A 14,874-nucleotide genomic window follows, 5' to 3' on the forward strand; every position below is an offset into this window, starting at 1 on the left:
TATTTTTAAATTGCACTCTGCATATGAACATTGAATGTGCTTAGCACTACTTAAGGAGGGACAAAAACAATACAATTTGGAACAGGACTGTGAGTTGTCTTCTTGTAAGTTGTCCGATCATGGGCACTAGGGAGATGTCCCCATGGGTAAAGGGGCTTCTGCCAAGCCTGAACACTCATATTCAATGTCCAGGACTCATGTGATAGGAGAGCTGACTCCTTCAAATGTCCTCCAGCCCCCATGACACACAAAGAAGAACTGATAGACACAGACACACACTAAATAAACAAATGGATAAATGTAAAAATTTTAATGTCCTATAATTCCTAGCACAATGCATGGGACAGTGAGATGGAGGAACATCGTGTTAAGTTAAAGGAGTCAGATATACAAAGACAGATGTTTTTCATGTTCTTCCACAAAAGTGGAGACTTAAACAACAACAACGAAAATGTATAAAAAATGAAAGTCAGAGCATGGCTAATGGTTTGGATGTGAAATGTCTCCGATGGGCTCCTTTGTTTGAACACTGGGTCCCCATCGGTGGCACTGTTTGAGAAGGTCATGGAACCTTTTGGAGGTGGGGCCTTGCCAGAGGAAATGAGTCACTGAGGACTGGCATTATTATTTATAGCCCAACCCTTCCTCTTGTTCACTCTCTGCTTCCTGACTGTGGATGCAATGTGACAAGCTGATGCCCACTTGTGCACCATGCCGTCGCCAGCTGTCACCACCATAAGTTCTCTGTCGTGACAAACACCACCCTCAAACCATGAGCCCAAACAAACCCTTCCTCCAGTAGGTTGCTCCTTGTGACATATTTTGCCACAGCAGTGATCAGGGCAAACTACAGTAGTGTTGGTGTAAATAGCATTACAGTTAGATAGCCCTAACTTCTAGAGCTCACAACACAGTGGGAGTGTGGTTCAGTCACCTCTTACAACCTGGTGAAGAGCTGAAGAGCTTGAAGGTTCCAAAGTAACAGTGAGGAGACAGGATTGTCACCACCTTGACTTGACCAGCACATGCTGTATCCATGCCCATGCTCTAAGGTGACATTCTGTACCCCATATGCATGTACCCCATATGCATGTACCCCATATGCATGTACCCCACATGCATGCATTCATCATATGTAAATTAAATAGCCTTTAAACATTTGAGGAGATAGAAATGCCTCACCACCCTGACTTGGTCATTACCCACTCTATGTACATGCCCAGGGATCTCCCTGGACCTCATATATTTGTACAGAGTTTTTTTTTTTTTTCCTTAATGAATCAATTATCTTAATGGTTGCCAGGGTCCTGCATAATTTTCCCTGCACAAACCCTGCTAGTAAGACTAATGGCTGTTTTATGGCCATGTTCTTAATGATGCCGATACAGAAGATAAGAGATGGTGAAAATACAGTTATCACATGCAATTTTATTCCATGTTAACTCTTTACTCCCTTAAAAATGTGCCTGCCTTGATTACAAGCCCATAACATTCCTCAACCCCTTCAAATTGTATGCCATGCTACCAAAATCACATAAGCAATTTCTGCCTGTGCACAGACTAGTATCATCTTTAAAAAAACAAAACAAAACAAAACAAAAAAACACTAAAACAAAAACAAAACAAAACCACTAAAACAAAAACAGAACTCCTGGGGACTCAAGGTCTCATGTAGTAGAAGCATTCCAGTGAGGCACACAGGACTGAATGTGGACACCATCCTACATGGTTAAAGATGCACTGGAGTTGTTTTTAAGGGACCGCACCCCAAGACTAGAGAAAAGCTGCTACCCGTTTGGAAACCTAGTGACTTCCAAAACTCTCTTGTCAACACATACTGGCTCTCTTGTTTGTTTGCACTACAGGGTGAGAATTAGTGTGTGTGTGTAGCATGCATACCTGTTTGCTAAAGCCAGGAGAAGACACCGGATGTCCAGTTCTATCCCTCCTTACCCTATTCCCTTGAGACATGGTCTCTCACTGAACCTAGATCTAGGCTCCTAGCTAGCAAGCTATGTGCCCATCTCTGCTTCCCATGCTGCTGATGCTGAGGTTATGGGCACAAACATGACCACATACAACTTTGTTGCATGGTTTCTGGAGATTTGAACTTGCGTCATTATGCTCTCACTGTAAGTGTGCTTCACTGCTGAGCCACCTCCAGAGTCACCACCTCCCAAGTCACCACCTCCCGAGTCACCGCAGCAACCATTTCTGCTGCAGCTCCTTAGGTTTATCTCCAAATACTTGTTCCAGAATTTCTCTGAAATACTTCCAAATGTCTTCCTCTGTCAGGAAACAGGAAATGGCTATTTTAAAGCCCTGTCAGGGAATTTGTGCTCTGTCTGCCAATAAGGTCACATGTTAATTGCTTACTAATAGACAGATCTCATTATTGATGAAGTGCTGAAGGCAGCTGAGGAATTCACCCTAAAGAGCTGTGGAGATATTCTGTAGATACAACTGTTGCTGACTAGGGAGAAAACAGGCTTTGTGTGGAGAGGAAGTTGTAAGGATGTACCCACAGCAAAGTTGCTTTCCCATCAACCAGTCCCCAAACATCCCTGGGTGAGGTGCTCTCTTGACCAAGTGTCTCTCTCACCATCTCTTCCTCAAATTACACCTAGTTGCACAGGGTGATGCATGCCCCACCCCCTGATGTATGCTATTCAGAAAGGAGGGAGGAAGACCTCCATTCAATCAGAAACCTGGCAACCTGGAAATTGGCAGGACCATAGTGTCTGGGATATCTGCATTCCCTCCTTCTCTGTGAAGCAACTTGCCTCTCCCATTCTTCATGACTGTGTGACTTTGCCACCCTCCCCCTAACACAGTCTCTTTCTATTCAAAGGCATCCTACATAGTGGTGTGGGCTGAAGAGACAGCTCAAGGACGAGGACCTGAGCTGATCTCCAGAAGCCAAGTAGAAGAGCTGAGCAAAGTGGTACACATTGGTCATCCCACAACTGGTAAAGCTGGGGCAGACACTTCCTTGTGGCTCTTTGACAGAGCCAGCCTACCACACCTGGCCAGGCCAGGAAGAGATGCCCATGATGCCATGTAAAAAAGAAGAGGTGGGCAGCGACTTAAGATGGATAATGGAGGCACCCTCCTAACCTCCAAACGACATGCACACGGGGCCATGTACTCACGTGTGCACACAGCAGGAGTGAGGAAGACAAGATTGGAGCAGGTGCTGTGTTTTCAAGCCTATATTTGCACCCTATTTTCCCACTTGGCCTTCGTAAGCCCATTTGAACTTATTAGGCTTTGTTTCATGATGTCTTAAATGGGAGAACAAGACCAAAGATCCTGGTGAGCCACACTGTTGCCTTACACATCCCTTCTGTGTAACCCACACAGCGGGTGGGTAACCCACCCTGTAGCCGGTAATCCACAGGTTCGGAGCCATGACCTTTAGCCCTCTGATCCAGCTCAACTGCACATCCCACACACACTGCTCTGTCTATTTCCTCCCAACAGAGCCAGCCCTGACCCTCAGCAATAGCTACCTCTTCCTTCCTAATTCCCAGTTCACCGTTTCTCTGACCTGACAGACAATCCTCTCCTCACAGCTAAGGCTAAGGCTGTCAGTAGCCCCCTGGAGCGCATGTTCTCTCCTTTCCCCCTCTCCCCTCCTCCTTCTCTCCCTATCCCCCTTAAACTCATTCCTTCTCTGCTATTTTCCTCCCCCTGCCTTTCTTCTTCCTTCTCTTCTCTCCCCCCCCACCCCAGTCTCCTTTCCCTCCCTCTTGCTTCTCCCCCTCTTCTTATCATCTTTCCCTCTCATTCTCTCTCCTCCTGACCTCCCTCCCCCCACATCCTCATCTGTTTTCCTCTCTCCTTGTCTCCCTCCCTCTCCTCCTCTTTTACTTTCCCTCCTTTCTATCTTTTGCCCTCTTTCCTTGCTCTCATCCTTTTCTTTTCCTTTCCCCTCCCTCCTCCCCTCCTTGGAACAGGCCTCTAAATGTATTTGTTATAGACTGTAATTCATCTTTCAAGGACTCACCTCAACTAGTCCACAGTTTATATATTATGTACTAGTAGCTGTTTTTTATTCATTAAAATAATGTGTCAGAATTCTGTCTCCCTTCTCCTGAACCCCACACGCCGGCATCCTGATCCCCTGCACCCATGGGTTTGGAACCTCACGTAGCAGGAAAGGCTTGACAAGCATAATGAAGAATCTCAAGACAGAGATTATTTTGGGTTACCTGGGTCGGCTGGAGATCATCATCAGGGTCCTTGCAGAGGACCCAAAAAGGTCCCAGTCACAGAAGCTGTTCAGACAGAGGCATAGGTCGGAAGGACATTATTGCGGGAAGGGCCATACACCAAGGTACTTGAGCAGCCTTTCAACTGTGAGAAAGTCCCCCGCGTCCCTGAAGCCTTCAGAAAGAATGTGGCCCTGCCCACAGCCCTGATGTTTGTGCTCCTGATTTCTGAAAGTGAGATAATACGGATGTGCTGTTCTCAGGCAGCAAGTTTGTAACAAGTTGCTGGAACCAGCACTGGAAGTCCTCATGTTGTCTCAGAGTGCTCGGGATACTCCCATCCCCGAGGCAGCCTACATCCTAGCCTTTCTTCCTCCATCTTTCTCCATTCCTTCCCAGAAAAATCTTTAGGGAAGATCCCAGGTTACTAGCTCTGAAATCAGTAACAGTTCAGGAGCAGCCAGACACTGTCTCCATGGGCTCAGCCCTGTCTGTGACATCTATATCACACTTTGCTCCAAACATTGCAGGGGAGGGGGAAGAAAGATTGTAAGAGCCAGAGCTTGAGCAGGACTGCTGCTGAGAAGCAGTCATCTGAGCATGACAGCTCACTGCACATGTGAGCTCACACAGGCTGCTGTTGCCTGCACAAGAACCGTACAAGATCAAGTGAGTCACCATTCTAGCCTGGATGGTGACACGTGAAAGAGCTTAAGACCCCACTCCTAGGTGGTTTGCTATTAACTATTAATGGCTACTGAAGAAGGGAATGGGATGGAATAGAAGGGGTAAGGGGAGGTAAGGGGAAAGATAGTTTTCTATACAGATATAGTACCTGGTAGGCCTAGCATCCTCCAGGAGATGGCCTTATACCCAGGTGATTACCAGCTGCATTAATTAGTGTACAAGTCTGGGCTTTCTATGCCTGACCTAGCTCCCAAATAATGACATGGACCTATTATATTTATTAAAGCTTCAGGCACTATAGCTGGACAGATACTGAGCTATTCTAACCTGGCTATGCTGTCTGGCCTACCTCCCAGACCCATGGCCCATGACCTGCCATCTTAGTCTCACTCTGGTACCTACTTGTTCATCCGCGTCCTCATGGTGACTCCTCTAGTCAAATCTAATATTTATTAATTTTGAAGACTTAATGGGTTAAGAAAAAGGCGGAAAGTTAGGGGAGGAGTACAGAGAATAGGTCTTGGAGTACTTGAAAGGAGGGACTGTGTGTGTGTCTGTGTGTGTGTGTGTCTGTGTGTGTGTGTGTGATACAAAACTCTATAGAATCTCAGAGGATGAAAATATACTTATAAATATGCATCTAGCCTCTGAGCAGCACTTCAAGGGAGAGAGTGAAAGCAGAGAACTAGTTCATGGGAACACTGGAGGCAGTCGCCCAAGGCAGCTGCCAGATACAGCAGAGCCTTGACCCAGGACAGAGACAGCTGGCCAAAAGCCCAAACCCCAGGCATGCGGGAACAGGCATGGCAGGGTGACCACATCACGACAGCCGCCAGATGGGTCCCTGGATGGCTTAACCTTGTGCCTTACTTATCCCTGCCACCCACCATGCCAACAGCCTAGGCATAAACACCACTTCAGGCATGTGAGAAACTGTGCCAGGCACGCCTGCTGAACCATGAAGGGGCAGCTAAGGACACGGCCATGGGCTCCTTGGGCACCCAGAACGGTGCTGCTGGGCGCTTCTTCAGTGGAAAAGCACTGAACTGAAAACACATCCTCACATACTGGATTTCAGAAGCCTGATAACAAGCATCTGTTCCTAGTCACCATCAAAGAGGGGAACAGAAAACTGACACATGTATGTGGTCTTTAACACGGTGTGTGGGTATGTTTGTGTGTGTGTGTGTGTGTGTGTATATGAGTGCAAGTGCATGTGTTTGTGTGTGGAACCAGAGGTCAACTTCAGGTGTGATTCATAGTGATACATACATATAACATACAATATATATACATATATATATATATATATATATATATATATATATATATGGGAAGGGAGAGAGCGATGTGTGTGTAGGGGGGTGTGGGTGGGTGGGGGGGGGGGGTAGGTGTACAAGCATGAGTGGGTGAGTACACCCATGTAGTCACATGCGGGGGCCAGAGGTCTCTGTCAGACATCTTATCATGTTTGTTTGTCTTCTGAGAGAGCATCTCTCACTGAGCCTGAAGCTAAAGCACACTGCTTTGGCTAGAATGACCAGCCAGTCAGCGAGTCCCTGGGCTCTGCCTTTCTCCCCAACAGCCCCATGATTACAGGAATTTACCTGGGTGCTAAGAATCTGCACTGAAGTCCACAGGCTTGTGCAGCAAGCCCTTTGCCCACTGAGCCATCTCCCCAGGCCCGGAAGATGTATATTTTAATTTATCATTTTTAAAGTTCATTGCTTTTCCATGCAATAAAGACCAGATATGATACACATGTGTATTTTGGCTCTATAGGGAGGAAATCCCATTTTGTGTGTTTGAGTAGTTCTCTGATATCCAGATTACAGGCTCTGAGATTATAAGGAAGTCTCATAATGCCTAGCCATAATCCACTAAAATGGTTTATTTAGAACGAAGATATTTGATGGGCCTTGGGGCTAGGGAGTCAGCTCACTGGGGGAAACTCCTTGCTGTGCAAGCATGAGGACCTGAGTTCGAATCCCCACTCCTATATACAAAGCCAGTTGTGCGGGCCCTGGCAGCTATAATCCCAGCGTCACTCAGGGTAGAGACAGGAGGATTCCTAGGGCTTGCTAGCCAATGGCCTATGCCCAGGTGCAATAAGGCAATGGAATGTGATGGAGCAGGACATCTGATGTCATCGTCTGGTCTCTGCAAACACACATAGATATGTGTGCCCACCACGGCCACGTTTCCCAAAACTAATTACACAAACAGAAATAAACACACCCACTCATACCTGTGCTGATGTGACCATGTCAGAAAGCATGGCAGGAAGGAGAGATGCTACACTTCCATCTTCAACACAGGGACCTCTTTCCATCACAGCCAGGCAGTCACCAAGGCAAGGGCACTTAGCAAGCAAGCCATGCTCCTGTTTGCGAGGCTGGGCCAGCTTCACAGCTCGGGGACTGTCAGACCACAGGGGTGTGCAGGGAGCGTCCCTCCTGGGGACTGTCTCCTTTATCCTTTTGTCACATGTTTCTTCTGCCCTGTCACCAATTTAGGCCAAAAATGAAATTCTTTTTCCTGCCCCTCTGTGGGAGTGAGTTCATTCATCTCATTTTACACCACAGGTTTGCAAGGCCAGAGCAAACAAACTCAGAGAGCTGCCTCTCTACGCCAGCTCTAAACGGAGTAAAGAGTTGTAGTGACCTAGTGTACAACATCTACAAATGGAGATGTGTATCTTACCTGCTGCCCAGGGAATCCATACCAATGCCTAAAATAATCTACTCAAACAGGCATTTACCAACGCAAGCCTCCACTTCATCCTGTATCGTTGAGCAGGTAGAGGAATCGGGGTGGATCCTCTAAGATTGGGGGGCAAACAGGAAGCACAGACTGGACTAGGTGCCTTCGTTACTATTACTATTATTATTACCCTCTTATGGAATAACAAGTCCAGAGTTTTGGGGACAAGATGCCAACCTTTCCAAAACTGTCTTTTTCTAACATGAATAAGTATAACAGTTCCCACTAGGCATCCAGGCAAGCAATCTCCAACTTGTCCACTCATTAGTAGCAATACAACGTGTACTGAGAAAGCTCAACACTTCCCAAACTATGACCTGGGTGTGACTTTATGGCTGAGGACATACTGGTTAAGGGAAGATGGAGGTGGGAGAACGGGCACGGGAGATAGCTCCCTAAAAATTGATCCCTTGTAGCACAAGAGGGAGGCCCTGAGTTCAGCACCCCAGGACCCGCTTTCACGTGGGGATGCACGTTTTCATTTGTGTGGGGACACAGACACGGATATATGTGCATCTGCAGGCTCGAGATCGACGTCAGGAATTAGCATGTATCATCACTCTTCCACTGTGCTCACTGAGACAGGGTCTCCCAATCAAACCCAGAGCTCTTTGATGTGGCTAGTCTTGCTATCCAGTTTCTCTGAGGACCCTGGGCCTTCACCTTCCTTCCAAGGCTGTCACATCTGCCCAGTATTTTTTTTTTTTACACAGGCTCTGGGAATCTGAACTCTAGTGCTCACTCTTGTGTGGCAAGCACTTTCACCACTGAGCCGCCTCCCAAGCTCCTGAGCTCACGCCTTTTACTGATGTAATGACTCTGTCCCTTCTCCTTGTATCCAAGAGAATGTCTCCCTCCCCTCCTCTAGGAAGTATGTCCTTATCACTCTATCTGCCATCATCCTGCTGCACTGATCTCTGTTCTGTTTCCCTCTAACCAGCTCCACACTCAGGACTTAGTGTCATCTGTGATTGTGTCCTGTTCCTCACCTAAACCATAAGCGTCCAGAGTATATTTGTATCTGACCAGTAATTGTTTCTATATGTACACATTCATGCGAGTGACATGTACAAGTGTGCCTGTGGGCATGTTCATGCAATTAGAGGCCAATGGCCAACCTTGGGCGGTGTTCCTCAGTTGATTCCCACTTTGTTAGTTTTGGTTTTGTTACTTTTAAACTTTTTTGTCTTTTGAATTCCATACATGCATACAATGTATTTTGACCCTATGCACTCTCCCTACCCCCCAAGCCCCCACCCCTCCACCCAGGCTTCAACTCCTCCTGGATCCCCTTCTTCCATGTACCTCTCCCAGGTAAGAATATTAGGGGTATAGCCAACAGATTTTTGGTTAGATTTAAGGCCACTGTGGTGATCTAAATAAGAATGCCGCCCCCAGGCTCATATATTTGAATGCCCAGTCTTAGAGGAATAGCGGTGTCTGAGAAGGGTTAGGAGGTGTGACCTTGCTAGAGGAGGCATGTCCCTGGGGGTGGGCTTTGGACTAGACCCAGCCTCATTCTCTCTGCTTGCAGATCAGAATGGAGCTCTCAGCTCCTTCTCCTACACACTCCTGCACACTGTTGCATGCTCCCTGCCAAGATGATGATGGGCTAATCCTCTGAAACTGTAAGCCAGCACCCCTCCCCCCTCCGATTAAATGATTTCTTTTGTAAGCGTTGTCTTGGCCATGTTGTCCCTTCTCAGCAATAGAATAGTCACTAAGGCAGGCACTCCACAGAAGAAAACCGTTGCCTGGTACTGTAAATCTGGCTAAGAACCCACAGCTCAGAGCGCATAGGCCTTGGAGGGGAAGCTGTTGCTATTGTTCCTTTAAAATGACGCAGTTTCAAACTATCTTCTAAATACTTACCTCTGAGCCCACAGACCAGAGAGCTCTCAGTCCCCACAAGAGAAGCTTCCTTATGCAGTGGGTGTGTAGAGCCTGCTCTAACAGACAGTCCTGATTCCCTTCCCAAGCAAGTCCTGGAGCACACAACTGCCTCCAACTCCAGCTCCTGGAGAGCTGATGCTCTCTTCTGCAGCAGAGCTATTATATGGAAACGATCATCTTATCTAGTGCTAAAGAGGTGCAGAAACAGCAAGGATAAAAGATACTAAAAGAGCCAGGCATGGTGGCGCACGCCTTTAATCCCAGCACTGGGGAGGCAGAAGCAGGTGGATCTCTGTGAGTTCAAGGCCAGTCTGGTCTACAAAGCAAGTCCAGGACAGCCATGACTACACAGCCTGTCTCGAAAAACTTAAAAAAAAAAAAAAGACGATAAAAGACCATCCCCAGTAATGCCAGTTGATTGTCATATAAGTTTGAAACTACTTTAAATCCTTAGCTTATATAACTTTTAAAATTCTTAACAATTTATAAAAGAACATAAACTTTTTCATATTTTATAGAGGAAGCCTTGCTGAAATTACACTAATGGTAATGATGGGAGGCTTGGGTGTGAGGCTTGGGTGGTGGTGTGTTTGCCGAACCTGCATCAGGCCCTAGGCGCTATCCTCAGCACTGGATAGAATCCAGGCAAAGTGTTGCATGCCTGTAACTCCAGCACTGGACAGATGGAGGAGAGGATCAGAAGTTCAAGATAGCCCTCCACTGCAAAGCCGGTTTAGAGCCTAGGCTGCTGCAAAAACAAAACACAAACAACAACAACAACAACAACAACAACAACAAAACAAAACAAAACAAAACCCCAAAAACCCAGTCTCGGCATATCTAATATTCCTCATACCAGACAGAACTTAGCAGGAAATTATACACCCCAAATTAATTTGAATAAAACCTTATAGAATAAGATACAAGATTAGCTTGATGTCCAAAATGCCAGGCAAAATTTGTGACTTTTAGCTATCATTCTAGAAATTATTTTTGGAGGAAAGTTGCAAGGGATATTATTCACAGTAGGTTGTAGAAGGGCGGGCCTCTACCCAAGGAACCTATAAGGTGGGCTTCTGTCCACCCTCCCTACATACTATAAAACAGCACAAACGGCCCATGTAAGAAGATATGACTTGTCTTTAGAGTAACGGGTAAACATGGTGGAAACTTTCTCTTCGCTGAGACTCATGGGGGGCACACACTCCTGCTGTATGACCAAGTAGAGAAAATTTCTCTCTGGCTGAAGTAAAGACACGGGAAGCTTGGTGATATCCCAGAATGCTTTGGGGCTCAAGAGGGCTGCATCACTGCCTAAGTTGAGAGTCTCCCTGCAACCCCAGCTAACACTTTCATCTAAACTGGAATCCTAGGTCAAGGAGAGTCCAGAGCACCAGGAAGCCCCGCAAGAACTAGCACTTCCTGGGCCACCAGAGCCCGGGATGGAGTTTCCTCTCAGATGCACACATGGTTCATGCCCTTTTGCTTCATTCTTCGAGTTAACATCAGGGGAACCGAGCTCTAGAGCGGTTTCTTCTGTGTTTATTCTATGCATTAAAGCCGCATCAGCTGCTGGTTTAATTTCCAACGCTCTCTTTCTCTTTGGTTAAGCAGGATCGGCAGGCATTACTGGGCCTTTCTGAGGGATCCTTACTATTTAAAATTCCTGCTGCTGGGATTAAAGAGATAATGCCCGAGGAAGACCTTTGTAAACTGTAAAGTCCTAATCAAATGGACAATGTCCTTATGATGTTTCTCCATCAGAGTTGTACCCAGCATTACTGGGAATTTTAAAGTCATTTGGAGCCTCTCTCTCTCTCTCTCTCTCTCTCTCTCTCTCTCTCTCTCTCTCTCTCTCTCTCTCTCTCTCTCCTTCCTGCCCACCCAAGGGGCCCCACGCTGATGCCAAGTTTTGGGAATCCCCTCCAGGAAGTTTTGTTTAATACAAGTAAATGAATGATTCAAACATATCACAAGGGTTTCCAAAGCAACGTGCATGTGGGAAAAATAAAATTAAAAGCTAAGTCTGATGGTTTAGATAATAAAAATATTCGGCCAAAAATAGTGGGGAATTTGGAAAGAAGTGAAGAACAAAACATTCTTGTAAAGATAGTTTCAGCAGCGAGGATGAAATCCACCTCTGCACACACTTTGGGGAGGAGGCAGAGAGTCCAGTTGGGGAATTGTACAGGTCCACAAAGCATGTCCTGATTCTGCTGGCCTGGAGAAGCCGGCTGGCACCAGGAGAGGTGTTGTGGTGTGCCTTTTGAATGACCGTCACAAAGTATAGCATTAAAACTGGACATTGTGTCCTTTCTTTCTAAGGACACTCATTAGGAGTAGGGATGGACAACTCATTGTCTTGAGGGGAAAGACCTACAGAGTGGAAAGAGAGTGGGGGAAAAAAAGGAGTCCCGTGGAGGGGTGAGAACCTGAGCCTGAATCCTCAGAATTCTTATTACTGTTCCTGTACCCTCCAGTCACACTGGGGACAGTGGAATGGACTGAGACAGGCAGGCTGAGCGCTAACAGCAAGGCTGTCTTCTGACCACTATGCTGCTTGTGCATACCTGGGATCCTGCACACACACACACACACACACACACACACACACACACACACACACACACGAAGTAAAGAAGAGGTTACGGGTATGACATTACTTCTAGAAAATGACTTTGTAAACATTTACAAGGAAAGTTCTGGAAACTACTGCAAGGGAGAATCTCTTTTAGAAATAGGTGGGGGGGGGCGTACAAAAAATAAAGTAGATAGCAACAGGCCATGCATAGGGGTCTTGTTTATTTAACCCAAATTGGAAAGGGCCACGGTGACGAGAAGAAATGCCAGGTGGTTACCTGTGTTTAATGATGATATCCTAACTGCCCCTTTTCTCTGAGGATTGAGGTGGGGGTGGGCTAGAGGAGGGTCTGCCTCCCAGGCAGTATGCAGCTCAGCTTCACTCCAAAATAATATCGTATTTCTGCCCATCAATCAGAATTAAGAGGCTTAGGGCCCACAGACAGTTGCTGGTAGCAACATGGCACATACTTCAGCTCAGGTGGGGTGGAGTCTGCACAGGGGTGGGGGCACCTGAAGGAGTGAGAAAAAGGCCCCAGGGAGCCTAACTACCAGGACAGGGACCTGAGGCATATGCATAAGAGGACAGGAAATAAAGCTATCTGAAGTCCCTGATGGGTTGCTGGGGACAGGCTTTTGGTGGTGGTCCAGGTTGCTGACCTTCCAAGTCCTCCTCTCCCCTGGGGCACTGCCTTTCCTGGAGAGGAACCCATCAGTGCAATATCTTAGGAGGAAGAAGGGGCGAAGTATGTAAGACAGTTGACGGAAGAGGCACAGTAATGCTCAGCGCCAAAATCAGCAGCCGCTCCACACTCTCCAAATGTTTTACTATCTGATCACTATAATGGAGACCAAGCAACACACAGAAGAATGAGACCCTGGATGCTTGGAGAGGCCATGCATTTTCCTGTCCCCTTACCATTAAGAAAAGTCCTCCACGAAAGCGAGGCCCAATGCACAGGGAGCATTGAGCACGTGTGTGTATTTCCACGAGCGCTTCCTGCACAAAGCAAGGTCCCACAGGTGGAAAAGGGGCGTGCGTGCGCGTGACGCCTCGCTTGAGTAGCTTGGGAATAGACAGTGAATGCTAAATCCTATACATCCTGCCTTGATGTCCTGGCACTCACTTTCTTAGCAGAAAGATTATTCAACCTAGTGCCACCTCCTACAAATTCTACCCCACCCAACTCCTGTGTCTTTGGGATTCTATAAGGGATTCAGGGAGGGCGACTGTATCATTAGCGACAGGGGGCAGAGGTGGACCAAGAAGAAAGAGAATGCTTAAAATCAACCAGATCAGCAGGCACTAGGGGATGCCCAAGGGATAGAGGATAGGAAACCGCTCTGGGGACACGCCTGGGAGGGTGTAGGGAGCTGGCATCTTCTTACCTGGCCTGCGGGGGAGCATTTTGCAGAGGGCCCAGGTCGCGGTGGGAGCTGCCCGCCGTGGGGGGCAGACCCTGCAGTGCTGTCACTTGGGGGGCAGCAAGAAGCTGGCCTCGGAGCCCACAGTTGACAAACTTGCCATGTCAAGCCTGTCTGCGCGCGTGCTCCGCAGCCCCGGCACCTAGGCTTTTGTTGTGTCGCACGCCTCCAGTCCCTAGCTCGCGCCTGCCTCCCGGTGTCCCAGCGCAATCTGGGCCACAGGACCTTTCCCTCCTGCTCCGCCTGGGGACAGCAGTGCCACTTCTCTGGGAATCTCACGCTAAAGAGATACCCCCAAGCCCGTGGTAAGGGAGGCAAGGCGGTGGCGGCAGCAGCAGCAGCAGGCGCGCACTCCTATGGGTCCGCTCTGGCCCTTGGGTTCCCACCCCCACCCTCTCCCTCCCTGCCCCGCCCCCACTCAGAAGCTGCTCAGAATCCACCCTGTCAAATCCAGCCCATCTGCTGCTATCACAATCAGTTTCAACCCAATGGTTCAGCCAGTCTCTGCCTGTAGTTGGAGATGGGGACCCTCCTTGGGAGGGGTAGAGAAGGGATACAGTGGAGAGGGGAGATGGGAGCTCTGAATGGCCAGAGATGGGACTTGAAGCTTTGACTGTCTGTCCCAAAGGAAGGAACTGAAAGGAGAAGTGGGTGTCCAGAAGGGGGAACCTTGCTTTCACTTCCCAGTTAAAAAGAAAGAGAGAGAGAGAGAGAGAGAGAGAGAGAGAGAGAGAGAGAGAGAGAGAGAGAGAGAGAGAGAGAGAGAGAGACTGACTCCTAGGTCCCTCCACACACCCCACTCCCAGCCCTGTCTGGGTGGGACAAATCATGGAGCTGACCCAGAGGCTGACACAGCTATCCAAAGTATTGTTAATGAGCAGGTAAGAGCTGGAACCAGCAGCCACTGGTCTGGAGTCAGGAGTCTCCCCAAGTCCATTTGGAAGCAATGGGTATGTCTGAGAAAGAGCTAGATGTAACTGGCAAAGACACCCACCTTTTCCCTTCTGTTGGCATTTCTGGAACGAAAGGGAAATTCTCTTGGGGCAAGAAAATGTTGGACTCAATTGAGACTCATTGTGTCCTAAAAAAGAATTATCATAAATTTCCATTTCCTCATGAAGATGATCCTTTGCAGGAAATGTTGTTTTATTAGCAAATAACGACTTCTAAGATGAGGATTGCACGAACCTTATAGTTTCTTCTTTGGGAGAAATGAAGTATTCTTTCCAATAGTATTCTTTGATTTATTTCAATATAATACTTTAGTATAAGCACATAAATTTGTGCTGGGTGATAGACATGTGGACTACCT

The 14,874-nt window shown here is 47.5% G+C and overlaps 1 protein-coding gene across 8 annotated transcripts in view; it reads right to left on the reverse strand.

Annotated features, from left to right (window-relative positions):
• The window catches only part of Nckap5 (NCK associated protein 5), a 958,567-nt gene that overhangs the window by 589,202 nt on the left and 354,491 nt on the right, over window positions 1–14,874 (reverse strand). The window contains exon 1 of one of the 8 annotated variants that reach the window (XM_051147289.1): window positions 13,527–13,877. The exons of 6 other annotated variants lie outside the window; for them this stretch is intronic. Coding sequence is in view for 1 of the 2 variants with exons in the window: in XM_051147286.1 (XP_051003243.1) it covers window positions 4,215–4,237 (23 nt within the window). In the remaining variant the exon portion in view is untranslated. Of the gene's footprint in view, window positions 1–4,214; window positions 4,899–13,526; window positions 13,878–14,874 lie in introns of those variants that run through there. One more of the 8 variants, XM_051147286.1, reaches the window with a different exon arrangement.

This window comes from Acomys russatus, chromosome 6, assembly GCF_903995435.1.
Source record: "Acomys russatus chromosome 6, mAcoRus1.1, whole genome shotgun sequence".
Lineage (NCBI taxonomy): Eukaryota > Metazoa > Chordata > Mammalia > Rodentia > Muridae > Acomys > Acomys russatus.